Source organism: Aythya ferina, assembly GCF_964211825.1.
Source record: "Aythya ferina genome assembly, chromosome: 2".
NCBI lineage: Eukaryota > Metazoa > Chordata > Aves > Anseriformes > Anatidae > Aythya > Aythya ferina.
Window position 1 is genome coordinate 16,190,722 of NC_140297.1, and position 17,870 is coordinate 16,208,591.

Consider the following 17,870-nt stretch of genomic DNA (forward strand, 5'->3'; position numbering starts at 1 on the left):
AAAGTGGGACACCCAGGCTAGCTGGAGGCAATGGAAGCCTGCCAGCATCTGCTCAGGACAATGCTGACTGACTCTAGCCTGGGTGTGTTAAAGTTAAAATCCCTCGGTGCATGTGAGGAAGTCTGCTTGGGAAGGAGAAATAGGAGAAGGAGAAATAGGATCTGCAAAGAGCTGTCTTCTCCAGGAATATACTAAATATACTAAATAGAATTCACCTGGCAAAGACAATTGGAGCACGCATGCAGCTTTCTTGGCAGGTGCAGAGAAGGCCTTTGACATGATTTAATGGTATTTTAAAAAGCAAGCACTAGAAACAAATGGGAGTGTGCTGGGATGAATTAGATGGATTAAGATTCAATGTGATAACCTACCCACCTCAGGAATAACTAATGACCTACCCCAACAGAAATGTCTGCTGGGTAGGGAACGAGGCAAAGCTGTTCACTTTAATGATTTTGCTGGCACCGAAGCCTCTCATTTGGGACGTTCAGCAAGAACAGCTTATAAAAAGCATTGGCTGAAGTCCTTGATCTGTGCAAATTGTCTTGGTTCCTTTGGCACCAGATGTGTGACCCTCTGCCCCACTGGAGGATCCGCTGCATTCTGGTAACGAGGCAGAAATCAATGCCAGCCTACGCGTGAGTGATATATTGATGGCTGAGGCACACTTGTTGGTAGAAATGCTTTCATCATAGCAGGAGCAGGACAGCCTCGGATTTACCATCCAGAAGCCCTGGGACTGCCCCAAATGTTCTGTGTGTGAAGAGGAGGTGGCAAGGCTTAAAATATCTGCAAGGGGCACAGCGGTGTGTGTGGGCGTGGGCCTGACACCCAGCAAGACTCACCTAGGTGGTGTGAGTGCTGCTTTGCTCCTGGGACATTTGAAACAAGAACTGAATGATGGTGTCCCCAAGAACTGTCCTTGAAATGAGTAATTTGCTGCAACTTTGTTTCAGTCTGATAATTATTCACTGCACTGATTCAAAAGGAAAATTATCATGATTTTGGCTGAACAAACTGGAAAAAAAAAAAAAAAAAAAGCACACTAGCATATCAATTAACAAAATGTATAAGAGCATTGCAATTACTCTGTTTAATTGAAGCCCCTTTTTCTTAACAGTGCCAGGCTGATTCAGTGGCCTGGGGCACACAGAAACAAATAAAATGCACTGGTCAAATGAATGGAAATCCCCTGTCTGCAGCCGCTTACAGGATGAGAACACCAGGAGAAGCATCTATAAATATCAGCCTGGCTCACCGGGAAGATGGTTGGAGGCATGGAGAATGCAGCTGAAAGGAAGGTTGTAACTAGTGGTAAGTTCATCACAGCCTCGGGGGGACCTACAGAAAAACATGGAACATCACAAAGCATGGCTGAAATCTCTCCCACAGCCTTTAGCTGGTAGCAGCAGGCAGCAACACTTGCATGTATTCCAAATTCAGGTGGGATGGGGTGGGCTCGGCTGCCCTCCTTTCCTATCTTCTTTTCACATACATGCTCCCTACCAGCATGGGCTTGTGTGACATTGTGCAACCCCAGCTTCTTTCTTTTTTTGCAGAAAATGAGCAATGAAGGGCTGCAGAGTCACTAAGCCCTTGATGGTGAAAGAACACATGCTTGTGCAGCTGTGGGTGCATGTGGACAGCTAATTGCAACCCATGACGGTGTGGGGCACATGCAATTTAATACAGCTGAAGGCTCACGGCCTGACCTTCACAAAGGGTACATAAAAATGTCTCCCTTTATCAACCTCAGCCCCTGGTTTCAGCTGTGGCACCCCTGAGGCTCTGCCCTGGGTGTGGGAGATGTCTCTGTCCTGCAGCGGGGCCGGGGTGACACCGCACGCCATCAGCTGCTGCCAGCCCCTTTAATCTCTCCCAGGTATGTCAGAAAGCACCCACGTTGTAATCAGACCGAGATGTAGTTATAATGATATCTGATCTGGGAATTTATTCCAAAGCTTTCCTTTTCCATGATGGTTTTCATTTCCTGTAATTTAGAGCTGGAAGCACTTATGGAATATCACATGGTTTTAGTTTACACAGGAAATCAGCTGCAGTTGCGGGAAGATACTGACTTAGGGCTTTTAGGTTTTGTTGTGTTGTGTTTTTTTAAGAAACAAAGATTGCTTCACAGGAAAACACTGCAGACTTTTACCTCTGTTGTCTGAAGCCTGCATTCTGCAAAGTGATCTATGATTATATAGGAACAAGCAGTTTATTTCTGTTACACGATAATCGCTTAAAGTGAATGAAGCAATAAATGCCTTTCCTTTTTACAGCGAAGAGATAAACCGAGAGCAGGACAAGCTGTGGAGGAGGGCGAGGGGAGAGGATGCTGGGGCAGCTGCAGCCAGAAGAACTTGTGGAGCAGGAAGTATCGAATAGAGCGTGCATGGGGAGACCGAGACGACCAGATCAGATTGAAATAGGAAAAGGTGGTTGCTCTTTTTGACTCATAGTCTGCTCTTTTAATCACTCTCTGCGTGACTCCTGGGGACAGGCAGTGCCAGGAATCAAACCCTGCAATGCTGCACAACCCAGAGCATGCTACAAAAAGCTTCTCCTCCCTGGGGGGACGAGCATGGGGTGAAAGGCTGCTTAATCTTACGGTGCCAGCATGTTTCTCTTTTGGGTTGGGGTGCAAAGAGCTGAAATGTTTTATTATTATTATTACTATTTGTTTGTTTGTTTTTTGGGGGGGCACTTTTAAACTGCACCCCCATTGCTTTTCAACCAGTTGCTCATCTGAGCTGGGTGTACTCTGCCTGGGTGGAGGGACTGGGACTCATGCAGGGGGTGGAAGCTGGCACACTGCAGAAAGAGCTCATCTCTTCCCGAAGGCAGCTCTGCCTGCTCTGAGAGTCTCTTTGGTGCCAGAGAAGAGGGAGATGGCAGGCTGAGAGGAGAACGAGATGGACGGCTGGAGCAAATAGTGTCTAATGAACCATGCTGGAAACACTGTCAGAAGCAAAGAGCTGGATCTGCAGGTCTGCAAGAGCAGAGGAGTGCTGGCTGCTTGCTTTTTGCACATAGAGGTACATTATTATTTTAAATGAATCCAGAGCAGCTGAGGCATTTTTGGACTAAAAGCCAACATAACCATGACCATCTTAATCATCCCCTTGTAAAATGAGCAGCCATATGCGTGAAATCAGCCCATACATTTTATGGAATATCTGTTGTAGGCTGGACAAGTACTTGGACTGAGGTTTATTTTCTCAGGACTTCAACTCCTGAAATATAAACCTTGTAACCTTTCTCTTCATAAAACCAGAATTTAGAGAGGGGAGGGAGAATTCCCCCAAACTGTACACTGTGTGGCACTGCCTCTCACGTATCACCACACTTGACAAAGTCTGGTGCTATAATGGACACTATAAACACTGATTTCTTTACAATTCTGCGTGAACAGCCCTGGTCTTGTTGGGGAAGGAGGTTTAAACAAAGGTGGCATGGCTTAGAGTATTTGTTAGTGAGATATCAAAATATTTATGTGCACAGTATTTCTTCACTATACCTTTCAAAAGACTGAGGTTAATCAAAAGGAGCCTGTTCCTTGTCTTAAACAAAATCTTGTCCCAAAATGCCTCCTGCCTAATCCCCAGAAAGCAATATCGGATTTCCTTACTGGTTATTTCTCAGCTAATTGATTCAATATTAGAGGCAGTGTTAGGCTATTTTAGGATTTCTCAGGGCTTTAGAGCTCCTCGTTGACCATACCTCTGCTTGCTTTATGCAAGCATTCCACCATCTGCACTGGAGCAATCCTGGGGTCTCGGCAGGACCGTTCATGTGCATCGTTACGCAAGCCCATGAGTTTTTGCAGGACCGTGGCCTGATTGCATTTTATGTTGTACCATATCCTGTAATATATCACCTTGTCACTGGCTTATACGTCAGGAGTGCCTTCAGCTACCTGAGCAGACTGATAGAAACATGGTGCTTCGTGAAGGCCACAGAGCACTCCTTGCCCTTGTGATCTTCTCTCAAACTTTTCCACTTGCTTATCTTTCATCCTGTTCCATTTCAGTCCTTCAGTGTACCTGAAGATATTCCTCTGGAGGAGGAATATTTACGTGGGACAGTCTGTCTTCGGTCTGTTTTTTGACTGAAAAAACAGAGGGTTCCCCACTTCTCACTTTTTCTGTCTTCCAGAGCACATCAGACTCTCTGCTTCCAGTTGCACAGGGCATAGCCTACATTCCCACTCCTTCAAAGGATGAATTGAGGTAGGCTGTTTTTTTTTTTTCTGGCCACCTCCCTGACCCGCTGTGGTGTGGTGTAAATGCATGTGCAGGCACAGAGCTGGAAGAAGCAGGGTTCCTTTACTATGTGAGGCATAGTCAGCCCTGTGAATGTGGCCTTGAGCAGGGAAAAGGGCGATTCAAAGCATCCTGTGACACCCCATGCATGGTACCAAAAGGAAAATATATCTGGAGGGTAAAATTATACCACCTATGTGGAAGAAAAAGGCAGGTTTTTAGCATCGGTTATGTGGAGAAAAGGTTAGTTTTGTTAGGGAAGGTGTGAGCATCTGTCTAAAAGGGGATTGAGGGAGCAGACTTGGATTTAGGAGAACAGGTACTGGCTTTGGAATTGGGGAGAGGAATGATTTTGTCCAGGCAGCACTTGTGGACAGTGAAGAGGGTCAGCTGGGAGGGTGAGAAGCCGCTGGCTGATCCTTGTGCTCCAGAGAAGAGACCTTTCTTTGAGGGGTCAGCAAAACATCCTGCTGAAGCAAGATCTGCTTCTGATCAGATAATTATTTGAGCAAAAGAAAGGAGATGATCCAGAAGATACTTGCATTGGGTTTATGTGGCAAGGTTTTGGTAGTGTGAGGGGCTTCAGGGGTGGCCTCTGTCAGCAGAACCCAGCAGCTGCCCCATGTCAGAGCAGAGCCAGCTCCAGATCGCTCCAAAAGGGAGCTGCTGCTGGCCAGAGCCGAGCCAGGGAGCGACACTGGGTGGGCCTCTGGGAGAGCAGGTCTAAGAAACGATAAAAAAAAAAAAAAATGCTGCACAACAGCAGCTGGGAGAGAGGAGTGAGCACCAGCCCTGCAGCCCCCAAGGTGAGTGCAGCAGGAGGGCAGGAGGTGCTGCAGGCAGGCAGCAGCAGTTCCCTTGCAGCCTGCGGAGAGGCCCCTGGTGGAGCAGGCCGTCCCCCTGCAGCCCATGGGTCCCACATGGAGCAGATCTCCACACTGCAGCCCGTGGAGGAGGCCCCAGCGGAGCAGGTGGATGTGGCCTAGAGGAGGCTGCGGCCCATGGAGAGCCCCCGCAGGGGCAGGCCCCGGGCCGGAGCTGCAGCCCGTGGAGAGGAGCCCACGCAGGAGCAGGGGTCTGGGGGGAGCTGCCGCCCATGGGGGACCCGTGCTGGAGCAGTTTGCTCCTGGGGGATGGACCCAGTGGGACGGAGCCGTGTGGGAGCAGTGCTTGAAGAGCTGCTGCCTGTGGGCAGCCCCCGCAGGCTCAGTTCAGGATGGAGGTGAAAGAGGGTGTATGGGGGGGGAGATGTTTCTAGTTTGCTTTTAATTCTCACTGGTCTAGTCTGCTAGTGATAGGCAATAAATTATATTAATCCCCCTATGCTGCATCTGTTTTGCCCATGACAGTAATTGGTGAGTGATCTCCTGGTCCTTACCTCAACCCTTGAGCCCTTTCCATTGTATTTTCTCCCCCCTCTTCCTTTGAAGAGGGGGAGCGAGGGAGCAGTGTGGTGGAGTTCAGCTGCCCGTCAGGGTGAAACCACCACAACATCATGCAACATAATCGCTGGGGGATCTTTGCGAGGGTGTTGGGGCCTCCAGAGCAGCCCTCGCTGTCTTCCAGATGCAGAGGCTCCTACCCGGACACAAACAGGGTATGCTGGGGGACAGGATGTGGTCCTGGGATGCTTGACCTCAATTTCAGTTTTATTTTGTCTGAGGGAGCTCTCCTGGATGCTGCAAATGAGGACAGGCTTCCAGGAAGCTTCTCACAACTTCTTAAAACGTAGCACACCTCCCTTTCGTTCGCTCCCTCCCTCCTTGGCATCAGCCTCAAGGTTGAACCAGGCGTCCAGGCAGGATCTCTGTGCTCCTGCGTCTTCCTCCAAGTCCCATCCAAGTGCCTTATCTTTAGGTAGTCTCTGTGCAAACAGTGTATGTTGGAACACGATGGATTTGTGCAGATATATTTACCATCCTGAATGCGATTTTAAACAAATTGACATTTTAATATGCATTTATTCCTGTCGCATTAAAAAAACCTGCCGGTATTATGGCAGAATGTGATATATAATGATGTTGTTTAGCGGCAACTCTGTCATTTGGTGTTGTTGACAGTAAAATAAATTAACATAATAAACATAATTTGTTCAAAAACAGATAAGTAAAAACAGATGGTTAAAATATTTTGGCAGGACCCGTTAGCCCAGGTTTACATGTGTGTTTAGACATTAGTTCTGTTTGCAACATATGTTACATATTTTCTCGATCCCATTTAATATGCAAACACACACCCTTCTCTACAGTTGTATAAACAGGTCCTTTCAGGAGCAGGTGACGGGATGGGTGGAGGTAAGGGGATTTTTTTTCTTGCTCTTCTGACTCAGGACCAGTTTTGAGCTGTGTAAATGGGCGAGGAGAGTAGCCATAGTACTGTAAGAAACAAATAGGACGGAAGGTGGAGCGTAACAACATATTTGTGTACTGACACAACGGGTCTATTACTGGCTGCTGATACCTACTTGTGTAACGCACTGGCCTGCTGCTCGCTCCCCCAGCCACACCAGAACGTGCCGTCCCCAGCCATCGGGCTCCTCATCCTCCACCTTAGGCAATGCTCACCGTGCTGCCCTGAGCCCTGGCAGGGTTAGATCCAGCCCCACACCTCCCTTCTCCTCTCTGTGCAGGCTGAAGTGAAAAGAGAGGGAGAAGCAAGCTGCTCTTTTACAGGAGTCTATCTAGGGAATGGTGCAAGCTGGGATGAAGTCCTTCTTTTTAACCATTTCTGAGTTGTGACTGGGCTGATACGGGCACATGAATGCTATGAGATTGCTGATGCTTGAAAGTTAAATGCTTGTCGGTCATTTTCAAGGTATAGCAGGTGAAAGTAAGCTTTGTGCTGCAAGAGAAACAAAGGGCATAGGTACCTGGGCATATTTAAATGAGATTATATTTTATAGAAAACACATATACACGTGCAGAGCTACAGGCTGGGAGATGAATGGTTGGAGAGCTGCCAGGCAGAGAAGGACCTGGGAGTGATGGTGGACAGTCGGCTGAATATGAGCCAGCAGTGTGCTCAGGTGGCCAAGAAGGCCAACGGCATCCTGGCTTGTATCAGGAACAGTGTGGCCAGCAGGGCTAGGGAGGTGATCGTCCCCCTGTACTCAGCTCTGGTGAGGCCGCACCTCGAGTACTGTGTTCAGTTTTGGGCCCCTCGCTACAAGAAGGACATGGAGGTGCTTGAGCGGGTCCAGAGAAGGGTGACGAAGCTGGTGAGGGGCCTGGAGAACAAGTCCTACGAGGAGCGGCTGAGGGAGCTGGACTTGTTCAGCCTGGAGAAGAGGAGGCTCAGGGGCGACCTTATCGCTCTCTATAGGTACCTCAAGGGAGGCTGCAGCGAGGTGGGGGTTGGTCTGTTCTCCCACGTGCCTGGTGACAGGACGAGGGGGAATGGGCTTAAGTTGAGCCAGGGGGGTTTTAGGTTAGATGTTAGGAAGAACTTCTTCACTGAAAGGGTTGTGAGGCATTGGAACAGGCTGCCCAGGGAAGTGGTGGAGTCACCATCCCTGGAAGTCTTCAAAAGACGTTTAGATGTAGAGCTTAGGGAAATGGTTTAGTGGGGACTGTTAGCGTTAGGTCAGAGGTTGGACTCGATGATCTTGAGGTCTCTTCCAACCTAGAAATTCTGTGATTCTGTGCACATGTGCTTAGGGTGCAGAGAATGTGCACTTTTTAAATATCTCCAGAGCAGGAGGAGCATGCACTCATGAACCACGAGTGGCACTCGGCACACAGCTGCTACTGCAAAGGTTTGAGCCAGAAGTTAAAGGTGGTCTTCGGTGCCCTTTCAGGAGAGCCTGGGATGTGGCAATACCACATTGCACCAACAACACAAGGTGAGGTTTGTTAATATGTGGACTGGAGAAATCCAAAAGGATGTCAGGGAGGGTGGTCCAGCGGTGTCAGCTCTTTCCTGTGCATCAGCAGTAACCTGCACATTCAGGGCGTAGAGCACAAGCACTACAGCGCCAGGCAGCCTCCAGCTGTGCCTCTGCCCAGCTCTGTGCCCGTCTTTCTCAATCACCTCCCACTTGGAGCCCTGGCTGCAGGAAGGGCTCTGGATGCCCAGAGAGCGTGGGCTGCTCTCCGGGGAAGCACTCGCTCCATCGTTACAGAAACACGTGAAAAGAGGCAGCATTTTCAGAGGCTCCTCAAAATGTCACCGTCCCTTCCTTGGCATGGCTCTGCGACCTATCTAATGTAAAATATTATTTGTGAAACTTCCTTTTAATTGCTGTTTAATGGCTCCTAATATATTTCAAATAGGCATCTGCAAGTTCATTTTGACATTTATTAGAAGCCATTAGATACCAATTTAATGGTGATTTTATGACAAATGTCTGACATCATTAAAAATGTGATGGTTGATAAATTATAATGTGATGTGCTTTTGAGTGTCAGGAAATTAGACTGTTTCCAAATGTGACTGTTTTTGATGTTGTAAATTAAATTTTATTTCCAACTGATTTATGTTTGCAGGTTCTCAAAGTGAAGTGTATCGGAGGCTGAAGAGTTAGTGAGTAAGCAGGTTCTTATGACAGTAAATCTAGTCAGACACATCAGCGTGGGTCCTAATGGCTTGATTTGGATGAAGGAAGATATTTGGAATAACTTGATTTTTAGAGGAATTTCTTGATTTCACCTACCAGTGTCCCAGTAAGTATCTGCCCCTGCATTAGACTGAGCGTTCATTTACCACTTCACTTGTCAGCTCACACAGTGTCACTCATCCTGGGCTGTCACCTCCAGGTACTGTGCAAAGGAAGGGTACAGTGTGGGTCCTGCACAGGCATTTTATAGTGCAGGCAGACCCAGGGCCCATGGAACATGGAGACATCATCAGCATTATGAATAACAAACACTGGTTTTTCAAAAGCTTTTCATAGATGGCATGGCAGGAGAGGTTTTTAGAGATAACTGGTAAATGTTTACAGGAGGGCTCATGCTCCTCTTGAGCATGAAAGGGTAAATGGCAGAGGGGAGAGCTGTGCAAACTGCAGCTGGGTGAAAGAGGCTGCCCCAGGATCCTAACCTACAGGGTTCAGGCAGAACATCAGTGTGGTTACCAAAGGAGCACTCTGTCTCAAGTTGCATGGAAATCCCACATTCACACTGATACGTGCACAAAGGAAAGGAGCAGAACCATAAGTGTAGCTCAGATTTCAAAGTGATTGCAAGACCTACAGATGTGGGAAAAGATGCTGTTTTACAGAGAGACCCTGGCTTTAAGGAGAACAAATTGCTAAGACTGCTGTGTGTGCCTGGATGGAAAACAGGACTTCTCAGGGACAATGGTGCAAGTTAGAGGCAGACAAGGTCACCTCATCCTCCAGAGATGGCAAAGGATTTGTATATGGCTGAGGAGATGATGCCTTTGCGATCTGTGGTGCTTGGGATGAGCAGCTCTGGGCTCTCAAGCATAGAGGCAGGTGCTGACAGCCCTGAGCTGCAATGCTCACAGAGGGCTTCCCATCTCTGTCCGATGGCCTTGTTCTGAAGGCTCCCATCCTGCCTAACAACTCTCCCCACTGCCAGCTTCATCAGACCCTCATGGAATAGCACGGGAACACTGAAGATCTGCCTGGAAACTGGGAGATTGTGTTCCCCAGTTCGCGAGGAATGTGCCTGAGTGAGTAAAAAAAGCTGAAGGCACGGCAGCCTCTGGTTTGGCGGAAGTGTCTGCAGCCCCCTGGGGATGCTGGCTGCATGATGCTGGGGAGCCTGACCTTATCAATGCACGTCTTCATCAATGCCCATATCTGTGCCAGGCTCTTTTGCCACAATGCCTTCACTCAGTCGAGTATGAACAATAATCCAACTCAGTACAAAAGAATATTTTGCTCCATGAGGCCTTGAACTTTCAGATGAAGATATCAAATTGCGTCTCAGCTCCTTTCCTCGACTGTCTGCAGCAACTGCATCTCCATTGACTACAGCAAGACCTTAGAAACCTAACTCACATGTGAAATGAGCTTAACCCGTGAGCTGAATCTTGCTTTATTTTTCTCTCCAAGTGCAAAAGATGTGAGCAAGCAGCAAGGCCAGCAAAGGAGGGAGGCTGCAGATGGGAAGATGCCACAGGGTCCTGCCCTGTGGGGAGAGTGGGGGGCAAGGGCAGGCTCCAGGAAGGGCAGCTGGAGGTTCAAGCAGCGGGCTGGAGCTGGCAGTGACGTGGGAGCTGAACTGTAGAGTTCTTGTCAGAAACACGACCACTTACTGACCTCTCCCTGCTTCTCCAGCCAACACCACTGACCTGGTAGCCGTGGCACCTTGGGCTGTCTGACAGCTCTGCAAGGAGCAAGACAGAGCCCTCAGGTGTCAGCCATGGCTTCTTCATTAAATTCCTCATGTGCTGCTGAAGTCTGTGGGCATGAAGCTTTGCGGGGCAGATAGGAAAAAGCATTGATCTGTCACCTGGCATGGGCTGCCTGCTCCTCTGCAGGCTCTCCCCTTGGCTGGATCACACTGCAGCCCACTGATGCAAGAGGCCATTTGGGGCCTTCCCTGTGCTATCGAGGCACTTCTCCTCCAAGCCCAGGCTGTGAGCCTTCCCCAATTAATGTTCATCACAGCACTCAATGTACCTGCAGGTGAGCGGCTCTTACACGGGCCATGAGTCAAAAACAGCATCCTCAGTGTGGCTGTGAATGTTCCCAGCTCTGACATTGAGCCATGTGGCTTTCAGTAAACCAATACTTTTTTTTTTCTTGTTAAATAAGATGCCCTTTTCTGTACACTGCAAGCATAAACTGGAAGAGCTCCATGAAGTAATTGCATGGTGTCAAAAGCTCCAATAAAATTTTTTAAACCCATCTGGGAGGTGTTTCCCTAAGAAACTAAAAAGGCTATTTTGGCCCCATTAACCTATTTTCTTGTCTGTTTTTCAAGTCTTTGAAATTCTTTCTTTTTCATTTGGGCAAATGTTGTTTTACCATTGCACAGTGAAGTGCGTGGGGTACTTGAGACAGATCATGCCAGAACAATAAAGGCTTGAGAAAAGAACATTTTGCATTTCCATTGCCACTGTGAGTCAGGCCTGCAGGTTTTCTGAAGCTGAGCTTTCCTTCTCCGGACTTGCCTCTGCCAGGAGCACTGTAAGCAGCCCTGAGGTGGGACTGCACAGAGCCATGCCATGCCACGTCTGCCCTCGTGCACGCTTCTCTCTCGAAGCAGAGGCAGCCACCTCAGTCCCTCCGCAGAGCACAAGCACGGAGCAGCACGGATGCTGTACACCCACGTCTGGCACATGTTAAACATGTACCCTGCAACAGTTTCCCCTGGTAGAGAAACCCGTAAATGTCAAATGTCTCACTCCAGGACACGGAAACAGACCTGGGGCTGATCCCCGACGCCCACCCTGGTACTGCTGCTGCCCCCTGTGCCTTGCAGGGAGCTCCTCTGCAGGAGATTCGTGCTGGTTGCGCTTCTCTGGCATTTTTCTCCCTCTCACTCTCTCCCTCTGACTTTCCGGAGAGAGAGAGGTGCTGGCCAGAGCCGAATGCACCATTCCAGGAGAGGAAATACCATTATACTGGCATCATGAATGAGAGGGATCCTAGTGTTGTATTTAAAGCAAAGCACGAGCCCTTGGTGCATCTGGGTTCTGTTCTCAGTCATGCTACAGGTTTTCTCTCAAGTTTGTCCTACTTACTCAGAGTCCCTGCACTGCAGCTTCTCTCCCTGCAAAACCAGGGCTGCAGTACTTTTCCTACACCTTAAAAGTATTGGGGTTGTGAAAGACTTGGATACCTGAGCAGAGATGTAATTAAAAACGTAAGATAGGGTGGATTAATTATACCCCAGGCCTCTGGTAAGAGAAGCCAAATGTGGTTCTGTGGTTTTATAAGGAAGAAATATGCGTTGGGGCCATGCTGTGTCGGCAGTCTCTGCTCCCCGGTGCTGATGTATGGGGCTGGAGGCTGGAAGCCCGTTGTGGGGAGAGCAGGGACGTCCTCGCAGCTGGGGCTGCCAGCAGGGCTGCTGTCCTGCAGCCAAGCAGTGAGGGCCTGAGTCGGAAAGGTGCTGATGGTGCTGGAGCTCCAGCTGGCTCTGTAACAGCCTCTTGGCCAGACAGCCCTTTATGTGGTGTATGGTTCCGTACAGATGTGCCTCTATCACCTGAATATTCACCACAGCCCACTTGGACAGATTGGCCTTAAGATGAACATTAGACTTCTTGGCACCCACATATTCATAGAATTACAGAAGTGTAGGGGCTGGAAGGGACCTCCAGAGATCATCGGGTCCAATCCCCCTGCCAAAGCAGGTTCCCTAGAGCAGGCTGCACAGGTAGGCGTCCAGACGGGCCTTGAATATCTCCAGAGGAGACTCCACAACCTCCCTGGGCAGCCTGTCCCAGTGCTCCGTCACCCTCACCATGAAGAAGTTCTTTCACATGTTGGTGCCGAACTTGCTGTGCTCCATTTTGTGGCCACTGCCCCTTGTCCTGTCCCCACAAACCACTGTAAAGAGGTTGGCCAAATCCCTCTGTCTCCCACACTTAAGATATTTGTAAACATTGATAAGATCCCCTCTCGGCCTTCTCTTCTCAAGGCTGAACAGACCCAGGTCTCAGCCTTTCCTCACAGGGAAAATACTACTTCAGACTGACCAGGAGAGCATTCTGCAGGTGCTGTTACGGGTGTGTGTTTGGCTTTCTTGACTTCAATATGCACAGGTGTGTGGCTTGCAGGGCCTGGACCCCCACAAGAAGGGCACGGTGAGCTCTTTTTGGCCTACGGGCCTGATGGTAAAAGCTGAAACCAACTGCAGGTTCGGCGTGCCTGCATTCACCTCTGACTTGCTGGCAGCCAGTTCAGCTCCAGTCTTGTTTCTTGTTTTGAGAGGAAGAAAAAATGGATTTGTTCCTGCAAACACAGCTGATCTAGATTTGATTTTATCCAAGTCTTTATATCATTATACGGCCTGATCCCCACAGTATGTACACAAAGCTATATAAAAAAATGAAAAGAGACGTTTTAAAATACAGTTGGGCTTTTAAAAGGCCTGCTTAAATTGTGAGAAATCCTGAACTCCTGGCAGGGATTTTGGTATTCCAGCAAAAACTGAAGTCCCTTTACAAGACATTTACATTATTGAGCAATCATAAGTATCCGTAGTTAAATAATGAAAAAACAGTTTTGCTGTTCCTCTGCTAGCGAGTTGTCAGGAGAAAATAAACCAAAATGTGCAGTTTATGAGCACCAAAGCAGAGCTCCTGGGGGAGGCAGAAAGCCCACGAGCAGATTGATGGCAGTGGCGAGCCTCTCCTGTGGAAACATGACAGCCCGGAAAGCAGAGACGAGCGGGGAGCTCGCTCGCAGGCCGAGTAAGAGCTGGCCGGGCAGCAGAGCCCTTATTTTCTCTGGATAATTTTTTCCTAAGTGAGCAAATGCCTGCGATAGAAATGTCAAACATTTTCCGAGTGAGATTCCAGGTAGAGAGCGTTGACTCGCGTATCTGAGAAATCACTTAAAGCGCAGACTTCGTGAGCAGATGTCAGTGTTTCGGGTCCGTTTGGCATTATTAAAGGTGCAGGTGGCAGGCTGGCACTACTGCCTCACTCTGGGCAGCAGTGGGCATCTCCTGGGGGCTCAGTATCCCGTCGCTCCTCCTGAAACTGCAGGCACAGTGAAGGAGGAAAGCCAGGCTGAGACAAATGATACATCTTGAAGTGCATAACTTGAGTAAAAATGAGGTGTGAAGTCCAATTTTAAAATCATATAATAATGTTGATGTTAGTGGTGTGTGTGCCATTTGTCACGTGTAACAGGAAACGCACCAGATCCTTCGTGTCAGTGTAGGCCAAACCTAGCAGACTGTGAAACCCTAGAGAAGAAAGGGATTTAAAAACTGCACTTTGCCTCCAATCTCCCGGTTTCTTGCTGCCTCAGAGATTTCCCCAGGTGCTTTCTCATTCTTATCAGCTCCCAGCGGCCTAGGGCTTGCCATCTAATATATTTTTAGAGTGCACTGGGCCCAAATGACCAGTTCTCAGTGACCCAAACACACCGAGTATGGACAAGGCTGCCTTGCGGGGGCTCACCTCTGTGCCTGGCCTGATCCTGTGGCGTGCCCAACACCTTCATCTCCCCCAAAAGTGCTACAGACTGCTCTCCTGGCTGAAAGGACAGCTCCCTGCCTGCAGGAACGGGGCAGGGAGCCCAGCAGGACTCAATGCCCAAGGGAGCATCAGTTCCCTTCTCCAGAGCAGCCCCATCAGGCTCCACTTTTCTGCCCTTCCTGACCAGCAAAGCTCCAAGTGGAGGGGGCTGGGGATTCACATCATGATTTCCAGACCCCCAGCCCTAATGTCAATGCTACCCCTTGTGCTTAGAGCAGCATGCAGAGACCTTAAAATAAAACTTGGTGAGGGGCTGATGGATTTTATTTATTTATTTTGTTTTTTCTTTAAATTGTGAACATTTTACAGCCCAGGTACAAATGTTTGCAGGTCAGTGGAAGCCACGGTGGGACCATGTGTGTTTCTAACCAAGGGCCAGGAAGATGCGTGTGTGTGTGTCTGTGTGCTGGGCGAGCTTCGTGCCAGGTGGCAGCTGGGACTGAGGCATTTTCCTTAGGATTTTTTTGCCTCAGGCCCTCAGACTGGTGGGGTTGGAATAGTTGCTGGAGTAAGAACATGAGGTGAAAGCTCTGGAAAGCACAGCAAGGTCCCACAGGTTTAATTTGAACCTTCTCAAACCACGTGAATTTGGCAGGTTGAGTTTCCAAGTTCATCTGGCTGAGACACAGAGGAATCAAAGAGAAAGAAATCTCCTTTTTAGTTGTTTCCAGGTGGAGCGAGATAACTTGTCTGGCAGCCTCTCAGTGTCCCAGAAACGTGTGATGATCAGTGCCGAAGTGCTTGCCCCTACCCTCTGGGGGAGAGATCAGCATCTGCAATAAACTTGCATTGTCTAAAACATGCCCAGAACAAGAGGATGCTTTTCAAAAGAAGCTGGCGAGTTCTCACCGCTGCCTTCAGCGGCTGCAGTTGCACCAGCTGCTTTAATAGGGACTTCAGTGTACGCTCTGCTTCCAAAAGAGCAGACCCCCCTTCCCATGCAAAAGGCAACAAGCAACCTGGGGGAAAAAAAGTGTTTGCAAACACGGTTGTTTCCTTTCGAACTGTTTGTTACACGGCTTTCCTTCTCAGCTGGCGCTGCTTTGACAAGCGCGTGTGACTATTTAACGTGGTAATTAAATGCCTTGTGCCACCAGCGCTGGCCCCTCTCAGCACTGATCTGAGCACTCTCAATGGATCCGGTGCCTGTGCGAGGGGCTGGGAGCAGCACAGCACACCCCGAGCTGGGCACTGTCCCCCGGGGCAGCGGCCCCATCCCGAATCACAGCAGCTGCCAGCTCCCTTCAGCTTCTCCAGGAAATGTCTAGCCCAGCAGAAAATGAGAGCTGAAGCAGGAGCATTAACTCTTTGCTTTTCTTTGGGGAAATCCCAGAGGGGAAAAAAAAATAATAATAATTCCTCAGTCATATCCTGGAAGAGTGGTTTGCGTAAGGGATGTTTAGCGATACTAAGAGCCATTTACACCTCCCTACGTGATAAAATATTATGATGATTTATTGCACGAAGAACCTTTTGATTATATTTAATGAGCTCCCATTATATCCATTTATTAGAAGAGAGCCAGTCCTCATTAAAATAATTTCCAGAGTTAAACTGGAAACATTATTAGACATACTGGGGGTTACAGAAGTCTCATATATGGGAAATTAATGAATTCACCTGAATGTGAAAGTGTGGGCATCCCTTTAAACATGAGGAAGGCAACAGACAGCAATCGCTCAGCTTTCCAAACTTAAGTTTTAGCTCTGGTCAATGCTTATTTTCGGGTACTGCATTATTTCTGCGAGCAGCCTTGTTTTCACATTAAGAAATATGTTCACTGAGGCTCAGAGGTAAAAGGATCCCAGTTGCAAGTGGATAAGCAGAGTTTGTAGTAGATGTTAACTCAATTCTGCAGCCTGAAAATAAATGATGGAAGGGTTTTTGTCCCAGGGAAACAGGGTGACAGCTTTGTGCCTGTCTCTCAGAGCACCTTGGGCTTCTCTCAGAATGATTTATTTTTCACTTTACTCTGTATTTATTAAATGGTTTGTGTGATGCATTAGAGAGGCTGGAAACAGCAGAAAAATCCCTTTTCCTCATGCACTGCAGATAGCCAGCTACAGGAACACTTTGAAACCCAGCGTTACCAGGGCAGGGTGAGTGTCAAACACACTTTTATTTCCTGAGCTACACAAGAAGGGAAAACTCATTGAAATGTTTGCGTGTTTATGCTGGACAGGACAGCCTGAAAACTCTGCTGAATGACACAAGAGGAGGTTAATGTAATTTAAAGACACTGATCAGTAATCACACCATAAAGAAAGTTGTGTTGTTTTTTTTTTTCCTACTTCCCCAGCTCCCACTGACTCCATTGTCCACTGCTGTCAATAGGAGTGAGTGCGGTGTCTGCAGTGCTGAGCCTGACATTTTAATGAGCTGAAGTGCAGGATTTGAGCAGCACTGAATACCCCAGCCTCTATAGATTACACAGATCTGGGGGAGTGGGAGAGGGAAAGAGAGAGAGAGAGAGACAGGAAAAAACACCCTTCTTTGGCTAGCTTTACACCAACTGGCGTTGAGAGAGACATCAGCAGGTGATAGGATCAGATCCAAGTCTGGAATTTTTCCTTCAAAACGCCTGCAAAAGCCACAGCTTGCAAAGGGGCTGAATAAAACATGAGGTGAAACATTGTGCCTGCCTCACTCGTACTGTGAAATGAAACCAGTGGTGGAACAGGGGTGCCACTTCCCTGCTGCCTTTAGTCCCAGAAATTACAGCTTGGCCACTCCGCAACTGGCCCTCAATACACTGGAAAGCTTATTTCAAAACTTCTTTAATTGTCTCACAACTTTTTTTTTTCTAACAAAAATATTGCAAACAGTGCCTGACCATTGGCTCCACTGGGCAAATAAATAATTACTGTGAATATTTGTACTCTATGTGTTAGACAGTCACGTTGCAGTACAGCTTGGAGCACCTGAAACGGAGCACTTCAGTGGTGTGTGCGGTCACAGAGCCACAAGTGACACCCAAAGGCTGACCTAAAGCATCCAAGGTAGGTGTCAAAAGGTGGGAGGTGTGACCTCACCTTGCCTGCATCAATTGGAGTGGGAGGTGAAGGGATCTGTGCTCCTCTCACAAAACAACTTCTCATCTGTAAGGTGAAGCAAATCCCTGTGACGGCCTTTTTTTTTTTTTTTTTTTTTTTTTTTTTTTTTTTTCTCTTTTCCCTTCCTTTCCCTTCCCTTCCCCTGACACCACAGTGCCAGGTGTGTAGGATTTTCCTTTCCGTAGCCCCGTGGGATGTTCCTCCCACTAGAGCAGTGTGTGTGTGCATCTCACTTCTCTAAAACAGTTTCCCTCCATTGCTTCATTTCCCAGAGGGTGATCAGCTGCCGTGGGTTAGCAGAAACATTCAGCCACTATCACCTGCCTTAATTTGGGTTTCATCCCCAGGAAGACTGCAGCGTGCTGAGATCACCGTGCCGCTGCTGACGTGCTGCCAGTGGTGCAGGGATCACCGGCCGCAGCCA

General features: G+C 48.4%; 1 protein-coding gene across 10 annotated transcripts; it reads left to right on the forward strand.

The window, feature by feature from the left end:
• The first annotated feature begins 321 nt into the window (after positions 1 to 321).
• Positions 322 to 9,852, forward strand: LOC311431042 (uncharacterized protein). 10 transcript variants are annotated; one of them, XR_014689197.1, is made up of 8 exons: positions 322 to 606; positions 1,121 to 1,314; positions 1,560 to 1,882; positions 2,283 to 2,438; positions 2,844 to 3,038; positions 7,957 to 8,106; positions 8,750 to 8,926; positions 9,020 to 9,852. XR_014689197.1 is itself a non-coding variant. In XM_084508180.1 (7 exons), the coding sequence occupies exons 4-7, from the start codon at positions 2,336 to 2,338 to the stop codon at positions 8,785 to 8,787; spliced, it is 486 nt and encodes a 161-aa protein (XP_084364306.1). In that variant the 5' UTR covers positions 322 to 606; positions 1,121 to 1,314; positions 1,560 to 1,882; positions 2,283 to 2,335; the 3' UTR covers positions 8,788 to 9,852. The 10 variants fall into 10 exon arrangements, 2 of the variants coding, with proteins under 2 accessions (XP_084364306.1, XP_084364307.1); XR_014689198.1 differs by having other exon boundaries at positions 9,483 to 9,852; XR_014689199.1 differs by having other exon boundaries at positions 7,962 to 8,106; positions 8,750 to 9,852.
• Positions 9,853 to 17,870: the final 8,018 nt, after the last annotated feature.